Genomic DNA, 19,438 nt, shown 5'->3' with positions numbered 1-19,438 from the left:
CAGTCCCATGAGGTGTTTGCTTATGTCTAGGAAGTTTCCATGACTGTGCCTCCTGTGTGCTCTATTATATGTGGGTGAACTTCCATATGTCCTCCTACACCTTGTAGGATTGTGTATGTTATAGTATTTACTGTAGTTACCTTTTATTCTTGCCCACTTCTCAGTGTCTTCCTTTGCCTTGGTCGTGTTGTGCTGATTCCCCACTTATTGTGTATTGCCTTTCCCTTCACCAAAGTTAGAGTATATCTACTGTCTAGTTAGGGTTTTCCCTCCCGCCCTTTCCCATCCCTGGTAACCATCAAAGAATGTTTCTTTCTGTGTATAAACCTTTTCTCAACTTTTTATAATAGTGGTCTCATCAATATTTGTCCTTTTGTGATTGAATCGTTTCACTGAGCATGTTCTCCAGGTTCATCCATGTTGTGATATGTTTTTCAGATTTGTTATTATTCTTTATAGTTGCATAGTATTCCATTGTGTGTACGTACCATGATTTGTTTATCCATGCATCCATTGTTGGGCATTTAGGTTATTTCCATTTTTTTGGTGTATGAAAATGCTGCGATGAACATAGGTGTACATCTAGTCATGACACAGCTCTTATTTCTCTAGAATATATATGTAGGAGTGGGATTGCTGGATCATACGGTATTTTTAGTTCTAGCTTATAGGGAAGCGCTATACCATTTTCCAGAGTGGTTGTATCATTTTACATTCACACCAGCAGCGTATAAGAGTTCCAGTCTTCCCACAACCTTGCCAGCACTTGTTATTTTCTGTTTTTCTGATCAGTGCCATTCTTGCCAGGGTGAGATGGTATCTCATTGTAATTTTGATTTGCATCTCTCAAAAGGCTGATGATTGCAAGCATCTCTTCATGAGCATGTTAGCTGCCTGAATGTCTTCTTTGGTGAAGTGTCTGTTTATGTCCTTTGCCCATTTTTTAATTGGGTCATTTGTCATTTTGTTGTTGAGATGCTGAAGTTTTCTATAAATTTTAGAAATTAGACCCTTGTCAGATATGTCATAGCCAAAATTATTTTCCCTGTCCGTAGATTCTCTTTTTACTCTTTTGGCAAAGTCTTTTGATCAGCGTGTTTAATTTTTAGGAGGTCCCAGTTATCGAGTTTATCTTATGCTATTTTCTCAGTTTTAGTTATGTTGGATATTCTGTTTATACCATATATAAGGGCCCCTAGCATTGTCCCTATTTTTTCTCCCACGATCTTTATAGTTTTAGGTTTTACATTTAAGTGTTTTTTCCATTTTGAGTTAGTTTTTGTGTATGGTGTGAAGTATGGATCTTGTTTCATTTTTCTGCAAATGGATATCCAGTTTTGCTAGCACCATTTATTAAATAGGTTACCTCTTCCCTATTTAATGAACTTTGACCCTTTGTCGAAGATCAGCTGACCATAGGTTCCCCCTCACTTTTGAGGAGTAAACTGGAAGCTGTACCAGCCTTGGGATTAGGGAGGCCACTTATCTCTACATGTATATAAAGGAATATGCCTCATAGGGTTATTATGTAGATTAAATGAGAAGTAAATGAAATCAGCTGATATACAGTGGGTACTCAAATCCTACTCATATACTATGCCCATTGCTATTGAGTCAATTCCACCTCGTAGTGACTCTATAGGACAAAGTAGAACTGCCCTATAGAGTTTCTAAGAAGCGCCTGGTGGATTCAAACTGCCGACCTCTTGGTTAGCAGCCATAGCACTTAACCACTGTGCCACCAGGGTTTCCACTCAAATTTTAGTGGGTTTGAATTGGAACACTCTGATATTGTCTTTTTTGTTTTTCTTTTTCTTCCTATGTGGCTGAGATTTAACTTACATTCAGATGGGTCAACATATATACTGAAAGCAGATTATTTCTGCCCTTTATTTTAATTACTCCTTCCTTTATCCTTTTCTCTATCCACCAATTATTTTTCTTTTTAAAAAGGCATGCAATAATTCTCAGATGGTTATAACACCTCTGTACAAGAGGTCTTAACTGTGATGGTGGAAATTTAATGTATATGCTAGAAGGCCATGGCTGTTCATTGCTGTTGTTAGGTGCTGTCGAGTCAGTTCTGACTCATAGCGACCCTATGTACAACAAAATGAAACACTGCCCGGTCCTGTGCCATCCTCACAATTCTTGTTATGTTTTAGCCCATTTGTTACAGCCACTGTGTCACTCTATCTCATCGAGGGTCTTCCACTTTCTACTTTACCAAGCATGATGTCCTTCTCCAGGGTTTAGTTTCTCCTGATATCATGTCCAAAGTATGTGAGAAGAAGGCTCATCATTCTTGCTTCTAATGTGCCAGACTACGGTATAACATGCTTTTCATGTAATTGAACTCCATAACAACTCTCTGCAGGAGGGCCTGTTATTGCCCCCATTGATTTGGGGAATTGAGATTCAAAGAGGTAGACAATTTGTCTGGGCAGTGGCAGACAGCTGTAGGTGGTAGAACTAGGATTTTAATTTGAATTTAGAGCCTGAGTTCTTAAATTTATCAAGATGACAGCCCTTGCCTAGAAAATTTTATTTTGCTATGGATGGTGGCCAGCTGTTATTTGAGTAGGGCTAAAAATTTGAGTTTTTCTATAATTTTATACACTTGACTCCTCCCTTTCCCTTCTTTTTAGTCAATTCTTAAATAACCTTTTAGTTTAAAAACTGGGAGTTGTGATTGTCTAAGTGACAACTTCACATTTCTGCAAGCTTTTTGCCTAAGTTTTAAATATCAGACTTGACACCATTTCATTTGGTGAATCGTGGTGAATGCCATATTCTCTCCTGATTATTTCTCTCTAATCATAAACCTCTACCACCCATCTGTCAGTTTTTCATACTGTATTGACTTGCATGTTGCTGTGATGCTGGAAGCTATGCCACTGGTATTTGAAATGCTAGAGGGTCACCCATGGTGGACAGATTTCAGTGGAGCTTCTGGAATAAGACAGACTAGGAAGAAAGGCCTGGCAATCTACTCCAGAAAATTAGTCAGTGAAAACCCTATATTGTCCGATATAGTGCTAGAAGATGAGCCCCTAGGTTGGAAGGCACTCAGTACGCAGTGGCCACAATAATGGACTCAAGCATATCAGCGATTGTGAAGGTGGAGCAGGACTGGGCAACTTTTGTTCTGTTATATTTAAGGTCACCATGATGGCAACTAACAACAACAACAACAACAATCATAAACCTTAGGCCAACCAATGCCAGTCTTTCCCCACCCTCAGCTCCATGATTAACTCTGTAATTAACTTTCGTGATTAGGAAGAGCATTAATCCATGTTCCTGTTTGACAAACATAAAAAAGAAAAATTACCTTTTTTCTTCCAAAAGGATATTGAAATTAATTGGAATGAGAACCTTACTGAAAAGTGTCTTCCAACTTTTCTTGAGGGAGTAAGATGGTGAGCGGTAATGGGGATTCTTAGATGCCACTTTCGTATTTCAGAACCATCTTGTAGACAAAATTGCATCTTTCTGTGGTGCCTTAGGACAGATGTGTTCTCAGATACCTCTGGAACAGATTTTACCTTTGCATTTGGGTTTTCCTGGTCAGCTAAAAGAGAAATACCTCTTTATTGAGACATGCACAAACAGTCTGGAAATAACTGATCATTTTAATAAAGTGTGGACTGGGAGGAGGGAGGAGGAAGCCAACATTTTTCTGCTTTGGGCACCAGATGTATTATCTCCTTTAATCTTCACCACACCCTGATGGCATTTTCCCCGTTTTAGAGATGATGAGACTGGGCTCTCTAGAGTTAATATCATTTGTCTGAGGTGATTACAGTTAGGAAGTGGCAGAACTGCAAATCAAATGTGCATTTCTCTGGCTGCAAAGCGTAGGCACCTTTTCACTCTCAATGGAGAGTAGGCCGAAGTAGGAAAATGATTTTCCAGTGCAAATTCCCTTTGATATTAAATGGCTTTTCCTCCAACCTTGAGCTTTGCTAATCTTGAATAACATAACAGCATTTTGTAGGGCAGACCTTTGGAGTTACCATTTTGGAAGAGGTTGTAGGTTCTGAAACTTGTATGGTAGCAGAACAAGGAGCTTTTTGGAGTAGAACATCGTGCTATTTGAGGAATGCCACAGGATACTAGTGTTTTTCATCACATGAATAAGGAGTAACTGTCCTGGCCTAAGATATTTTCCATTCGTATAAAATATAAAATCACATGCCCAAAACCCTTTGCTGTCAAGTCGATTCCAATACATAATGACCCTATAGGACAGAACAGAACTGCTCCATAGGGTTCCCAAGGAGCAGCTGGTAAATTTGAACTGCCGACCTTTTGGTTAGCAGCCAAGCTCTTAACCATTGCACCACCAGGGCTACACAATACAAAAAAGTTGAGTGCTGAGATTAACAATGATTGGTTGTTTACAAACTTTTGATTGTATCTTTGGTCTATCTGCAAATGATAATAGATGCCAAAGCCTTAAGTAGAAAATTATGGACATAAAGCTTTTACCTCAATTGAGAAAAGATGGGAGGTGTAAGTGCCCAGTTTGAGAACTCTTGCACCATATCAGCAAGGAAGATAAAAGGATGCCACAAGGTTAAGCCTGAGTCTTAACTATTGTTAGTGACTTGCCACTTGAAGCCCAGAAGATTAGACCTCTATTTATAGGCTGTTCTCTAAGTGCAAACTGCATGTTCCTACTTGGCTCTTTCAGTTGTTGTGCAGGAGTCCTGACGGATCAGATGATGCCTGATGCCTTCGCTGTCAGGAGCGTTTTTACAGTGTTTATTCTTAATCAGTTGTTTTCTTACTTGTTTAATTTTATTTTTTTACCTCTCTGTTTAACTCCTTTTGAGCCCTACTGATGACTGAAGATTTTCTACCTGACATATTAATAAATTCCATCTTTTTGCCCCTTCAAGGGTGCTTGAGTCCTAATTATGATTATTACGAAGCCTCGTATATTGCTCTCCCCTCCACCCCACTCAGGTCAGGGAATTTAGACATTCTTGGCTTCTAGAATTGTAATCTTCTAAATAACATTTTAATTGCTCCTTTTCTAAACTAGGAAAATTGCCATTGGGATTTTCTGGTGTGCTGAATTAAAAAGTTCGCTTGTAGTGTTTGAACTATGAGGTTAGTGATAAATAATTTTGAACATGTAAAAGTATATAAAGAAGAAAAACAAAAACAACAAAACACATCTTGGTGTTATTTCTTTCCACTCCTTTGTACATTCAAAGGAAAACGGGCATTGATTTTTTTGAGTTCTCAAATTTTATCAGACCTGTGGATCCTCATGGTCATAACGTTTGTGATAAGCATCTTAACAGGTAAGTGACTAGGTAGACAGATGCTGTTAGTGATTTCACAGATTCCTTTCCAGCTTTCCAAGTCTCATGCTGCCTCTTTCTGCAAGCTTATTTCTGGTGCAGGCAGTTAGGCCTCTTTGAGTGTGTTTTACTTGAGTGCCTAATTTGCTATGAAAACAATAGTTACTTTTCTGTGGGCTCTGTGTTTAGGTCTTTACATGGGTTATCTCATTTAATCTTAACAGCAACCCTATGAGATAGGAAATATCCTCGTTTTACAGATAAGAAAACTGAGGCCTAGAGGGATTAAGTAACTTTAAACCAAGACAGCCTTGACTCCATAGCCTGTGCTCTTGAGCACCATGTTTTATGGCCTTGTCAAGGAGTTGATTTATTAGGGCACCAGGTGTGTGTGAGTGGTTTAAAAAAAAAAAAAAACAACTTGCTGCCATTGACTCAATTCCAACTCATGATGCCAATGTGTGACACAGTAGAACTGCTCCATAGAGTTTTTTTGGCTGTAATCTTTATGGAAGTAGAGAGTTAGGCCTTTTTTTCTATGGCACCGCTGGGTGGGTTCAAACTGCCAACCTTTAGGTTAGTAGTCTAATGCAAACTGTGCCACTCATGGATCTGCAGTGGGTTTAAATACACTAAAAATGATGGTTTCCTCATTTTATTACAGCATACCAATAAGTATACTTGAGACTTGATGGCATAGTGGTTAAGAACTCAGCTGATAACCAAAAGGTTGGCGGTTCGAATACATCAGCCCGTTCTTGGAAACCCTATGGGACAGTTCTACTCTGTCTTGTAGAGGTTGCTGAGTTGGAATCGGTTTGGTTTTGGTCGGTTTACTTGAGACTTGGGATACTGCTACATCAGAGATTGACTGAAGTTTCTCTTTAACTCAGATAGCATCTCGGTATACTGTTTAATTTCACATCTGATAAGCATAGCTTAAGTGTTTTAAATTGTGTCTGTCAACAGTTTAAATGAATACTTCTTGTTTTTGAACAGTGGGCCGCATTACGAATAGAAAAAGGAGTCCCAAAGGAGTCGGTTCTTAAAAACTCAGCTCCTGTCGGTAAGCCTTCCGTTTCATTGTAATTGTTAAGATACTTAGGTTGGCTAGAATTGTATATAACCAATTTAAACTCAAAATATGCAGAGAGCAATATGTTCTATAGGCTTTGGATCATTCATGAGTCTTCCTTTTGTGCAAAATAGCAATTGCCTTCGTTTTATTGACATTTTCTTGTAAAGGTTGTACTATGTGCTAATTCATCTATGTGTTTTTAGAGGTACTGTTTTCTTACTGAGGGCATGCATTTATAGATGGCTGTCCATGGTTTTAAAGAGGTGGTTAAGGATTAAAAAAATAATAATAAGGCTAATTGGATCACCTGGAACTTAAAACTTACTATTGAAGTTTCATTAACACCTTATTCTCACTTGTGGTTCTCCAACTGTGTGCCTCAAAAAACTTTTTCCTGCTGAATGTGAATTGGTAATATATGAAGTAAAAAAATAACTCCCCAGTGAAATAAGCTTGGGAATTGCCACACACTGCACCTTCCTTTTGGAGAGTCTTATTACATAGTAATAAAGGCTGGGAAAAACGCTGCAATGAAGAAATCTCTTAATTTTATTCAACTTAATGTTTCCTAAACCTATTTGACCATGGTACCCTTTTTCCTGTATGATACAAGTTAGCTTCTGGTAGAAGTGAGCTAACAAATCCACTGAGCTAATCAATCCCTGCCTCTGTTTATGTCTAAATAAGTCTTTCCACTTCGGATAAGAGTTTTAAGAATTGTTTAAGATACTGGAGTCATAAAAAAAAAAAATTTTTTTTAGGGGAGTAAAATTCTGTGGGAGTGATAGCTATCTAATAAGGAAGAACTAGATTTAATTTTTAGACCATTGAAAGACTAAATCTTTATGTTTCTCAAAAATAATGTAGAAAAATTTTGTGCCCATCTGATTTAGGATAAAAAGGACCAAAATGTTAACTACTGTACTAGAAGGAATTTATTATCAGGTGACTTGTCTAAAAGGAGTTGTAGAAATTGTACATTATAGTGAGTTTTGGAAATAACAAAGATCAAGATAATGTTAAGTGAAAATAGTATTCACTCAGTTGAGTGAAAACTTTGGGCATTTTTGTGTAATATGTTGTATTCAACGTGTACAGTTTCATGCTATAAAATTAAACAACAAAGTATTATAAATATCATTTTTACCAAGATTGGGTTTTGCTGGCTGTATTTGACCCTCTTTTCATTGTCATATACCTTCTCTCAGATATACCAAAACCCACTGCTGTCAAGTCGATTCCGACTCATAGCAACCCTATAGGACAGAGTAGAACTGCCCCATAGAGTTTCCAAGGAGCACCTGGCGGATTTGAACTGCCAACCCTTTGGTTAGCAGATATAGCACTTGACTGCGCCACCAGGGTTTCCTCAGATATACCAGATCTAATTTTTAATTTTCTGGGTTCATTTTTTTAACATATATGCTCTGTTGCTGGTTTTCTGTTGTGCTTGGTGAGAAGCTGAGTTGTCTTCAATGATCTTGGGTGAAATTCTATGAGGCCCCATAGATTAGAGTGGTGATGGTTCATAGCTTGGGCTATGAATTTAAAAAGACACAGGGTATTCCAGTTTGGTAGGTTAAGAGGATTAAAACTAACTAGATGAGGGTGTCCAACTTCTTTTAGCCTAGATGGAAATGAGGATTTTTTTTTCTTTTTCTTTTTTTATTATACTTTAAATGAAGGTTTACAGAACAAACTACCTTCTCATTAAACAATTAGTACACATATTGTTTTGTGACATTGGTTCCCAAACCCACAACATGTCAACACCCTCCCCTTCTTGAACTTGGGTTCCCTATGACCAGCTTCCCTGTCCCTGCCCCTGGGCTGGTGTGCCTGTTTAGTCTTGTCTTGTTGAATGGGCCTGTCTAATCTTTGGCTGAAGGGTGAACCACAGGAGTGACTTCATTACTGAACTAAAAGGGCATCTGGGGGCCATACTCTCGGGGTTTCTCCAATCTCTGTCAGACCAGTAAATCTGGTCTTTAAACATTTTTTTATTTTTGTAAGTTAGAATTTTGTTCTGCATTTTTTTCCAGCTCTATCCAGGACCCTCTGTTGTGATCCCTGTCAGAGCAGTTGGTGGTGATTGCTGGGTACCATCTAGTTGTGCTGAACTCAGTCTGGTGGAGGGAATTGAGGATTTTATGACTGCCTTCACCTGTTGGATTTGTTTGCTTGACATTTTAAAAAAATTTATTGTGGTAAAATATATATAACAAAATATTTTCACCATCTTAACCATTTTTAAGTGTACAATTCAGCGACATTAATTATATTGTCCATGTTGTGCAGTCATTATGATTATCTATTTCTGAAAACTTTTCATCACCCAAACAGAAAGTCAGTTTCTAACCCCAAACAAACTCAGTATCCCTTAACGTTTGCTTGTTTTTTTGGTCATGCATCTTCCTTTTCTATTTTGGTCTTTGTCTTTTCCATGGTGCTTCCAGAAGACAGTGTAAGTAAACAGAAGGAGAAAATATAAATTTTAATGGGTTAGAATCAGGCTGATGCCTATGGTGTTTGTCATATTTCATTTAGAGTGGCTGTTTGTATTTGCTTCCTAGGGCTGCCATACAAAGTACCACAAATTGGGTGGCATATAAGAACAGTAATTTATTGTTTCACAGTTCTGGAGGCTAGGAGTCTGAAACTGGTATATGGCCTCATCGATTCTTTCTAAGGGCTTTGAGGGAGAATCTGTTGCATACTCTACTCCTAGCTTCTGCTGACTGCCGGCGATCTTTGATGTTCCTTGGTTTGTAGAGCATATCAATCTCTGCGTCTGTCTTCACATAGCTGTCTTCCCTGTGTCTCTCTCTCTCTGCCTTCCTCTCCTCTTATAAGGATGCCATTCACATAGGATTAGGACTTATTCTACTCCAGGATAAGGAGCCCTGGTGGTGCAGTGGTTAAATGCTTGGCGCTGACTGAAAGGTTGGCAGTTTGAACTCACTAGCCACTCTGCAGGAGAAAGATGTGGCAGTCTGCTTTCATAAATTAAACTTTTACAGCCTTGAAAGCCCTATGGGGCAGTTCTACTCTGTCCTATAGGGTTGCTGTGAGTTGGAATCAACTTAATGGCAATGGGTTTTTTTGGTTTGGCTGCTCCAGTATGACCTCATGTTAACGTAAGTGATGACATCTTCAAAGATGCTGTTACTAAACAACATCACATTCACAAGTACGGGGGGTTAGGACTTCAGCATATACTTTTGTAGGACACAATTCAATCCATAACATTACTCTTATTTTTTAACCTGTGAAATTGGAAACTGTCACGGTTATTGAACATCCCATACATGTAACTTTGGCATGGAATCCACAGATGATTAAGGCATGATCCCTATGGGGAGACAGGCATCCGACAGGCCACTGTGATAAATGCTAAAATTGGTGCATAAGCAAAAGACAATGCATGATCTAATTTAGGTTCTAATCTAAGGCTGATTTCATCTCCGGTATTCCCATAACTGTGCATGGTATGTGCCTTTGTTTCCATCCTGACTCCATGCTTGGGTGGCCAGGACTTAAAGGGTGTGTGCCCTGTTGATACATCCTGGTGTTTGGAGTCATCAGAGAGGAAGTGTCACAATCCTAGACAGACGGGCAAAGGGTGATGAAATTCTTCACTGAGCACTTGTATGCTTGGCTGGTGCAATGTTTGCCTCCGGAGCATCGTGTCTTTGTACTGCAACCAATGATAGCACAAATCACTACTGAGCCAGTCAAAGTTTAGGCAAGGGTCGCAGACAGGCCAGTGGCCCTAAAAATGCTGGTACTTTTTTGATGAATTGATAAATGATGCCATTTTGATAATGGGTTTGGGGAGCTGAGAGGGAGAGATTAGCTAAACTGGGAAAAGTTACCTTTAATTTTTTTTTGCACAGAAAAATTCACTCCTCTCCTTTTTGTATTTAGTGAAACACATTTTTTGAAACACGTTCCAAGCCTCCTTCGCCATTTATGCCGCTTATTGCATTATATTTCTTATGTGTTTTTACTGAATAAGCCAACTGAAAAACTGAACCCAGGGAAAAATTATCTTTATGGTTAAATAATCCTTTTCTATCTTTAACCTTAACCAGCTATGTCTTTTAGTAATAAACTACCTAATTTATTGAGCTTTGTATATGATTATAAGTAGAATCTCTTTAAGAAGTCTAATGGTTGCACCTTCTTCTGCTAGGTTTAAGGATTTTTCCTTATTGATGACACAAAGATGCAAATAAATCTTTCCCTCATCAGGTAACTGTGTTATAACCAAACCACCAGTTGCTGTAGGGTCAATGCCAGCCCATGGTGACCCCATGTGTGTCAGAGCAGAAGTGTGCTCCTTAGAATTTTCAATGGCTGATTTTTTTTGGCGGTAGATTGCCAGGTCTTTGTTCTGAGGTGCCTCTGGGTGGACTTGACCCTCTAATCTTTCCCTTAGCAGCTGAGCGCATTAATCGTTTGCACCACCCAGGGACTCATTGTACTCAGCACTGAACTTTAAGTGGAGAATATAGTTAGCCCCCTACCCTAGTCTTTCTTCCCAGAGCTAACGTGCTTGGGGCACAGCATTAGAAGGCTAATACAAGAAAAGACTGCTTTGCTTTGCTTTTTTGTATCCACTGTTCTGTCACCATTCTAGCCACAGGGCAAATACATCTTCTCAGACCCTGGGACCTTTATTTTACCTATGGTAAGCGGTACAAGGGGCTATTTGACTACTACGAGCTACCTGTCTGGCTTTTTTGGGTACTGGGCTTATTTCCAGGAGTTGTTATACTTGTTGTTGCTGTTAGGTGCTGTCGAGTCGGTTCCGACTCATAGCGACCCTATGTACAACAGAACAAAACACCGCCCGGTCCTGAGCCGTCCTTACAATCGTTGCTATGCTTGAGCTCATTGTTGTAGCCACTGTGTCAATCCACCTCATTGAGGGTCTTCCTCTTTTCTGCTGACCCTGCACTCTGCCAAGCATGGTGTCCTTCTCCAGGGACTGGTCCCTCCTGACAACATGTCCTAAGTATGTAAGACGCAGTCTCGCCATCCTTGCTCCTAAGGACCATTCCGGTTGTACTTCTTCTAAGACAGATTTGTTCGTTCTTTTGGCAGTCCGTGGTATATTCAATATTCTTTGCCAACAGCACAATTCAAAGGCGTCAATTCTTCCGTCTTCCTTATTCATTGTCCAGCTTTCACATGCATATGATACGATTGAAAATACCATGGCTTGGGTCAGGCACACCTTAGTCTTCAAGGTGACATCTTTGCTTTTCAAAACTTTAAAGAGGTCCTTTGCAGCAGATTTATCCAATGCAATGCATCGTTTGATTTCTTGACTGTTGATTCCATGGCTGTTGATTGTGGATCCAAGTAAAATGAAATCCTTGACAACTTCAATCTTTTCTCCGTTTATCATGATGTTGCTCACTGGTCCAGTTGTGAGGATTTTTGTTTTCCTTATGTTGAGGTGCAATCCAGACTGAAGGCTGTGGTCTTTGATCTTCATTAGTAAGTGCTTCAAATCCTCTTCACTGTCAGCAAGCAAGGTTGTGTCATCTGCATAACGCAGGTTGTTAATGAGTCTTCCTTCCTTGTTATACTTATCTGGGTTGAATCAACTAGTAATTATTTAAATTTTAATCTTGTAATTTTTGTGACTCAAGATTAATTCCACTAATATTGTATCATGATCCTAGGGAATATGAATACCAAAACCAAACCCACTGTCATCGAGTTGATTCTGACTCATAGCTACCCTGTGGGACAGAGTAGAACTGCCCCATAGGGTTTCCAAGGCTGTAAATCTTTATGGAAGCAGACTGCCACATCTTCTTCCCACAGATCAGCTGGCGGATTCAAATCCCTGACACGTTAGTTAGCAGCTGAGCGCTTAACCACTGCGCCACCAGGGCTCATGTAACCAGATGAATAAAGGCCTGCATTTACCCTTGAGCTGAGAGTGACTCACAAACAAAACAAATACATAGGGGTTCTGGCTCAGTCATGTCAGCACTGTTCCCTCAGGCCGTTATACACCTGTTGCTGGCCTGACTCAGCATCACTGACAATAGGAAATGAACGCAGCCCACACAAGTCCTTCTTGCTCCCCAACTTAGCAGGCACCACCCATGAAGATTTTGGGTTAGGTGGCCTACTGTTAATTTAGCCCTGCTATATTTCTCTTCTGCCTGTATCTCTTAACCTCTTCACCCCTGTTCCCTTCCCTACCCCAAACATGTAAAAAGGAAAAAATGCTAAGGTGAAGTTTCCTACGTTACAGCTATTCAGAAAAAATTCAGATTGCCTAGCATTTTCCTCTACTTTTACTTTTGAAATTCTTTCTGCAAGCCATTCGAATAACTGCATTGATACTTGTGCGTATTGATTATATCAGCATTAACCTGATTTATTGAATTCATGGAAAATCTGGGATAGTACTTTGTGACACAAACTTGAAGAAAATTGTTTTTCCATACTCATTTTGTCTTGGGCAGGGTGTTTTCGATAGTCTGTTTAAGTCAGCTAAGTTGATTTAGTATTGTCATCTTGGTATAAACTCTTAATATAAATCGGTGTCTACTGCCCTCAGGAGATGGAGTATAGTGCATTTAATGGAGTTATCTTATTGACAAAATACTGGGACTTGTCTGGCTACTTGTGGAGATTAAAATAATCCAGTTATGGGCTCAGAAGGATTATAGGTTGAGTTTTTCTTTGTCGTCGCCAAATGCCTACCTACTTTTATTAAACCAACTGCCTTCAGGTTGATTCTCACTCATGGTGACCCATGCGTATCAGAGTAGGACTGTGCTGATTTTTTGGAAGTAGATTGCCAGGTCTTTCTTCTGAGGTGCCTCTGGGTGGACTTGAACCTCCAACCTTTTGGTTAGCAGGCTAGTGCATTAACCATTTGCTCTGCCAGGCATTTTCCTGCTTTTGTTAGTCTGTCCTTACTGATGAATGTTATATTGATGTTGATGATAATTTTCAAACATACACATATGTAGAGAAAATAATATAACTGGTTCCCACTTAGCCAGGTTCAACATTTTTCAAGATTTTGCCACACTCAATTCATTTATCACGTCTCCCTTTTTACTTTTTAATTTTTATTTTTGTTATTTTTTGAAGACAATACAAGTTTATGTAAGAGCAATCATAGGATAGTAAATATTTAAGAATGTTTTCAGTAATAAATAAGCATTGTGCCTCCCGTTGGCTGACTCTTTCCTCTGGGATTTGGGATCCTCCATGACTTCCCTCTCTCCACACTCGCCTTCTGGTTGACTGCTTGCCTACAATAGACACCAGAGGAAGTGCATCGGAAGGTTTGCAGTGCCACTAGACCTTTCCCATTTTTTGCTATTTTGATGCAAATACAAAATTTCAAGTCTTTTCATGCATTAAAAAAGGATTTTTTTATAACCATAATGCTATTATCCCTTTAACAAATGTAATAATTTCTTAATACCATCTAATAGATAGCCCATATTTAAATTTCTCTTTGAGTCTCAAAATGTTTACAATTGATTTGTTTGAATCGAAATTCAAAGTCCACAAATACATGTTTAATTATTAAATTTTTTAATACTACATTAATTGGAAATATGGAAGTTTTATGAGGGATAGAAGTAGAATTTTTGTTCTTGAAACAAAAATTGCTTAGTAGCAGATGATTCTGAGAGAACTCAGTAGGATACCATGCACTTTTATTCTCACATCTGAACGTAGCTTTGTAGAGGGCAATATTCCGATATGAGAATAAGATTGTTGTGTTTTTTTTTTTTTTTGCTGGAAAACCATCAGATCAGTCATCTGTATTTCTCTTAAGTGCAATATAATGACAACTTAGTTCAACCATTTTGGAGAGCAGTTTGACAATACCGACCTAGTGAAGCTGAAAGGAGCCCTGTTGGTGTAAATGGTTAAGTGATTGCCAACCGAAAGGCTGGTGGTTTGAGCCCATCCAGTGGCTCCTGGAGACAAAGACCTGGTGATCTGCTTCCATAAAGATCACAGCCAAGAAAACCCTATGGGGTAGTTCTACTCCCTCACATGGAGCTGCAATGATTCGGAATCGACTCAATGGCACCTAACAACAACATGAAGTTTAAGGACCTCACAATTACACTAAACCCATTGAGTCGATTCCGACTCATAGCACTCTATGATTACACTATAACCCCACAATTCCACTTAAGATATCTTTCCATGTTGTGGAGTTGACCCTTATGCATGTTGATCCCATGTGTATCAGAGAAGAACTGTGCTCCATAGAATTTTCAATGGCTGATTTTTTTTTCTTTATTTAATGGAGGTTTAATATCAGGTTAATACAATGAAAACAAAAAACAAAAGTATTCTGTCCAAATCCATAAATTGTTTTTCTTCTTTATTTTGATGAGTAGATTTGTTAACTTTCTTTGTGGTTACCTTGAAATTTACCCTTACCTTCCTAGGTTTGAACCAGTCTATTATGACTTGGTATTGCCTTGCCTTCTTCTTCATTAGAAAGTTCTACACCTATACCATTTATTCCCTCTTTTACTGTTCTGATTTGTTGTCATTTATAGATTAACCTCTCTGGTACCCTGTTGCAGTTCTTTTGGTTTTGGATAGCCCTTGAGAGTTCATTTCCTAGGTTGGTATCTGGCTGCTACAATCTTGCGTCCTAGATTCAGGCTGTGGTCTGATGTTGTTTGTTCTCAGGCTAAAGTACTACCTTCAATAATTCTTGTAAGTTTGGTTTGGTTTTTACATATTCCCTTAATTTCTGTTTATCTGGAAATGTCCTAATTTCATCATATTTGAATGAAAGTTTTGAAGGGTGTATTATTCCTAGTTGGCATTTTTTTTCTTTCAAGGTTTTATGTATGTCATCCCATCACCTTCTCGCCTGTATGGTTTCTGCCAAATAATCAGAGTTTAGTCTTATCATTTCTCCTCCGTATGTGACTTTTTGTTTTTCTTGAGCTGCTCGCAGGATTTTTTCTTTGTCTTTGGTTTTAGCGAGTGTGATTATGATACCCCTTGGTGTTTTTCTTTTGGGGTCTATCCTATATGGGGTTCATTGAGCTTCTTGGATGGTCAGCTTTTCATCATTCATGATATTGGGGAAGTTTCCTGCCAGCAGTTCTTCATTGATCCATTTTCTCTCCCTGTTCTAGAACTCTGATCACTTGGAAATTTTTGCTTTTGATTGTATCCCATATAATTCTCAGAGTTTCTTCATTTTTCTTCATTCTTTTTTCTGATTTTTTTCTTCAGAGTTGTAACCAAGTGTTCGTCTTCAATTTCACTGATTCTGTCTTCCATCATTTCAAACCTACTCCTCAGCCCTTCTATGACACTGTCCATTTCTGAAATCTTGTTGTTTATCTTTTGGATTTCTAGTTGTTGTTTTTGTATGATTTCTAGTTGTGAATTTATTTTGGCATTTTGTTCGTGTATTACTTTCCTGAATTGTTCCATTTTTTTTGTCTGTATTTTCCATGGATTTGTCTGCCTTTTCCATAAATTTGTCTATTTTTTCCTCATTTCTGTCTGCTTTTTGCTTCAACTCTTGGATTGCTCTGAATATTAGAGATTTGAATCTCTGCCAAGTAGTTCTAGTGCCTTTTCTTCTACTGGAAAGTCATCTGGTGTTTTATTTTGGATGCCTAGTGGAACCATCCTGTCCCGTTTTTTTATATGTTTTGTTATTGTTTGCTGTCTTCAGGACATTCAGTAGTTATTTTCTTCATTTCTTGATGGTACGTTTTGTCCTGCTTTTTTGTTTTATTTGGTTATGCCTGAGCAGGTGGGCCATGCATTCTTTGTTGTTTGCTCATTTGTAGTCACGATCCTTTTCACCTCCTTGTCCAATGTGCAGGACCAATCAGCTATGGTGCAGCTGGGCAGGTCCAGTTGAAGGGAAGGTGCTGGGATGGGTTGTTTTGGCATGTACTAGGGCCAAAAGGGTGGGCCAGGAATCAGTGCTGGGCAGGTTCCAGTAGGCCATGCCTGTGTTGCTCGGGGGTGTGATGTTCAGTGCACAGTGCAGATAGGCAGGAAAGAGGAGGGAGGTTGTAATGTGTGGAGCTAATAGGGGTTTGGGAAAGAGGAGAGAGAGGGGAGAGAAATCTGAGCCAAAAATGAATAAGCAAGGAAAAAAAAAAGAAGTGTGTTAAGGGAGCTTGCCATTGGAGTGGAGAGATGAGAAACTGAGAAATGGACAAACAAAAAGGAAAAAAAGGAGGGGGAGGAGAAAGAAAAAAAAAAGCTAGATAAAAATTTGGAAAAGAAAAAAAGAAAAGCCCCCAGGAGTCCCAGAGTCCCATCGGTGGGGCTGCTAAGACCAGGGAAGTGGCTCCCAGGCTGTGCAGTATATAGCCTGGCTAGAGGGGGTATAGATGTCACACAGCACCAAGCATTCAGGAGACAGGAAAGAAAATAAGTGTAGAGAGGCAAGAACTGAGAAAGGAAGAAATACAGAAAGGGAAAAAGAGAGAAAAGAAAAAAAAAAAGAAAGAAAGAAAAAAAGAAATTCCCGCAGGGATCCTACCTACATGGTTGCACAGATTGGGGGAGTGGCTCCTAAGCCATGCAGTGCAGCCTGGCTAGAAGGGATGCCCAAGCTGCATAAAAAAAAAAGAAAACAAACAACAAAACAAAACAGAACAGAACAGAGCAAAACAATGCAAAAAAAAGCCCCAGGGATCCCAGCAGCGTGGTGTCAGGGGCCAGGGAAGTGGTTTCCCAGTCGAGCATGGCTTCACAGCCTTTCAAGAAGAAGTGTTCCAGAGAAAGGAGTGGGAGGTGGTAGGAGGTATGGAAGAAACCAAAAGAGATGGAAAGAGCCAACACCAGCTCAGGGGCCTGGCCAGTGTAGGCAGGGGAAATCTAAGCAGTCTGAGGCTGAAGCAGTTGCCTCCTGGCTAAGAGACTGCTGCTGACAGGAAGCAGAGGAGGCCAAAGGGGGGAGGAAGAAGGTGGAGGGATTAGGAAAGCACATATTGCTTGTTACCAGGTGCTTTGTCTCCCGCTGGGAGTTCTTCAAAACTGCTTTCCCGTGCTCCCTGTCTGCTGATCCATCAGGAGTCTAAGATGGCAGATCCGTGCTTCACTAGCTGCTGAGGCCCTCTGCATGTATCCCTCTTTGCTCTCTGTCATCTGACAGTTTCTTATTCCATTCGGTGGTTGGCTGAATTCTTTATCACTTCATTTGACACTTGAGGTTCCAGGAATGATGCTTGTCTCTGTTTTACTTAGTTTTTTGGGTGTTTGCTGTAAAGGGACCTCTTGGTGCTTCTGTCTATTGTGCCATATGGGCTGGAAGTCCAATGGGTGATTTTTTTGAAGTTGCCAGACCTTTCTTTTGAAGGTGCCTCTGGGTGGATTTGAATCTCCAACCTTTGGGTTAGCAGTGAGTGTGTTAACTGTTTGAGCCACTCAAATTAGAGACTTGAGTGTTCTTAAACCTCTGAAAACAAGTGACTTAGCATTTAACTCTGGTCAACAATGACCAAGCAGGGTGGAGTGATTAGGCAGGAAAGAAGGTAGAAGATCAGATCAGATTAATGGTTTTATAACTGCATTATTAATTGATGAGTAGGGAAGTTCTAGCCATTGTTTCTTTTGTAATGCGGCAGATAACTTCCCCTTTCCAGTCATTTTGCCAGTCCAAGACAGTCATTAACAATTAGTTCTTCAGTAGGGCAAAGTGTCCTCAGGGTGAGGTTACTCAGGTACCAGTCACTGCAGGTGTATATCTGATCTGGTTAGGTTCTCCAAAAGCTGTCTCATCTTCACTTTTTCTGGTCTCTGATGAAATTTAACCGAGATAAGATTATTCTTTTGCTCTGACCCTCTCTCAAGGTATCAGCATAATGCTAGATATCCCCTGCTGCATAACCATTTATTCATTCCTTTACCTTCAGCTATCATTTCTCCTTCCTTCCATTTGTCATTTATTCTCACCCCAAATTTTCCACCTTTGGAAAGGACATCAGGTTCAGCTGCTGTGCCAGTTCAGATTGCTGGTAGCAAGACCAGTCTAGCAAGTGCTTCCAACTCAATCCATTCCAGGGGTGGATTAACCAGTAAGCAATGTATGCACAGGCTTACAGTAAGCAAGTTATGCACGGGCTTAGTTGTGTTTACTTACTAATCTGTAGTGCACAATTTCCCATGAGTTTTACCACATCTTCTCAACACTCATTTGCCTGACCGGATAGCCAGGCTGTTGGCCACTGCCCATGAATAGGTAAAAACCCAAACATATGGGCTCTCACCATCGCCCAATTCTTCTATCATGGCTACAAAGACAGCATGCAGTTCAGCCCATTGAGCTGACCTGTTCTTCTTCAAGCAGGGTTTTTCTGTCTGCTGGTCTTAATGCTGCAGCTTTCCACATCAGGTGTTGTCCATGTACCCTGTAACTGCTATCTGTGAATCAAGCAGCCTTCTGCTGGTCAGCGAAGAAATTGTTCATAGGGAACTGCCCATGTAGCAGTGGGCTCTGGAAACATCTCAGGTGGTTCCAGGGTAGGACTGTGAGGCTATCTACCTGCTCATGGATATGATGGGTGCCTCCCTGCATTCCCCCAGTAGCTTGTTCTTGTATGAACCATTTCCATTTTATTATGGAACTATTTTGGGCACCTTCTTCCTTATCAGGATGTTTCTTTGACATCGCCCAAGACATTATGGGTATTTCAGGCCTTGTGCTGATTTTATGTCCTTCTGTCATTGAGGGAACCTCAATCAATGCCCAGTGGCATGTGAGTAATTAATTGCCTTTCAAATGGTGTGTATCATGTTGCAGCATCTGGAAACTTTCTAGCCCAAAATATCAGCAGTTGCTGTAGGGTGGTGTTCTCAGGTTTTTGCCATAAGCTCCAGTCTGCATAAGCACGTGTGGCAGACACCTTCAAGATCAGGTCTGAATGTGGATCATTAGGGCCTAAAGGCAGGAAGAGTGAGATTGCTTTCTGTAATTCAGACACAGCCTGCTGTTGGTCTGGTTCCCATTCGAACACAGTTTTTTTCTGAGTGGTTTTAC

General features: G+C 39.8%; 1 protein-coding gene across 7 annotated transcripts in view; it reads left to right on the top strand.

Annotated features, from left to right (window-relative positions):
• Positions 1–19,438, top strand: part of GPAT3 (glycerol-3-phosphate acyltransferase 3) — a 78,219-nt gene that overhangs the window by 7,852 nt on the left and 50,929 nt on the right. For all 7 annotated transcript variants that reach the window (XM_023553297.2, XM_023553298.2, XM_023553296.2 and 4 more), the window contains one exon: positions 6,318–6,384. In XM_023553297.2, coding sequence (XP_023409065.1) covers positions 6,318–6,384 — 67 coding nt within the window. The remainder of the gene's footprint in view (positions 1–6,317; positions 6,385–19,438) is intronic.

Source organism: Loxodonta africana, chromosome 5 (assembly GCF_030014295.1).
Source record: "Loxodonta africana isolate mLoxAfr1 chromosome 5, mLoxAfr1.hap2, whole genome shotgun sequence".
Taxonomy (NCBI): Eukaryota; Metazoa; Chordata; class Mammalia; order Proboscidea; family Elephantidae; genus Loxodonta; species Loxodonta africana.
Note: the sequence above shows the minus strand (reverse complement) of the source record. Positions and strands in the feature narration are given on the sequence as shown.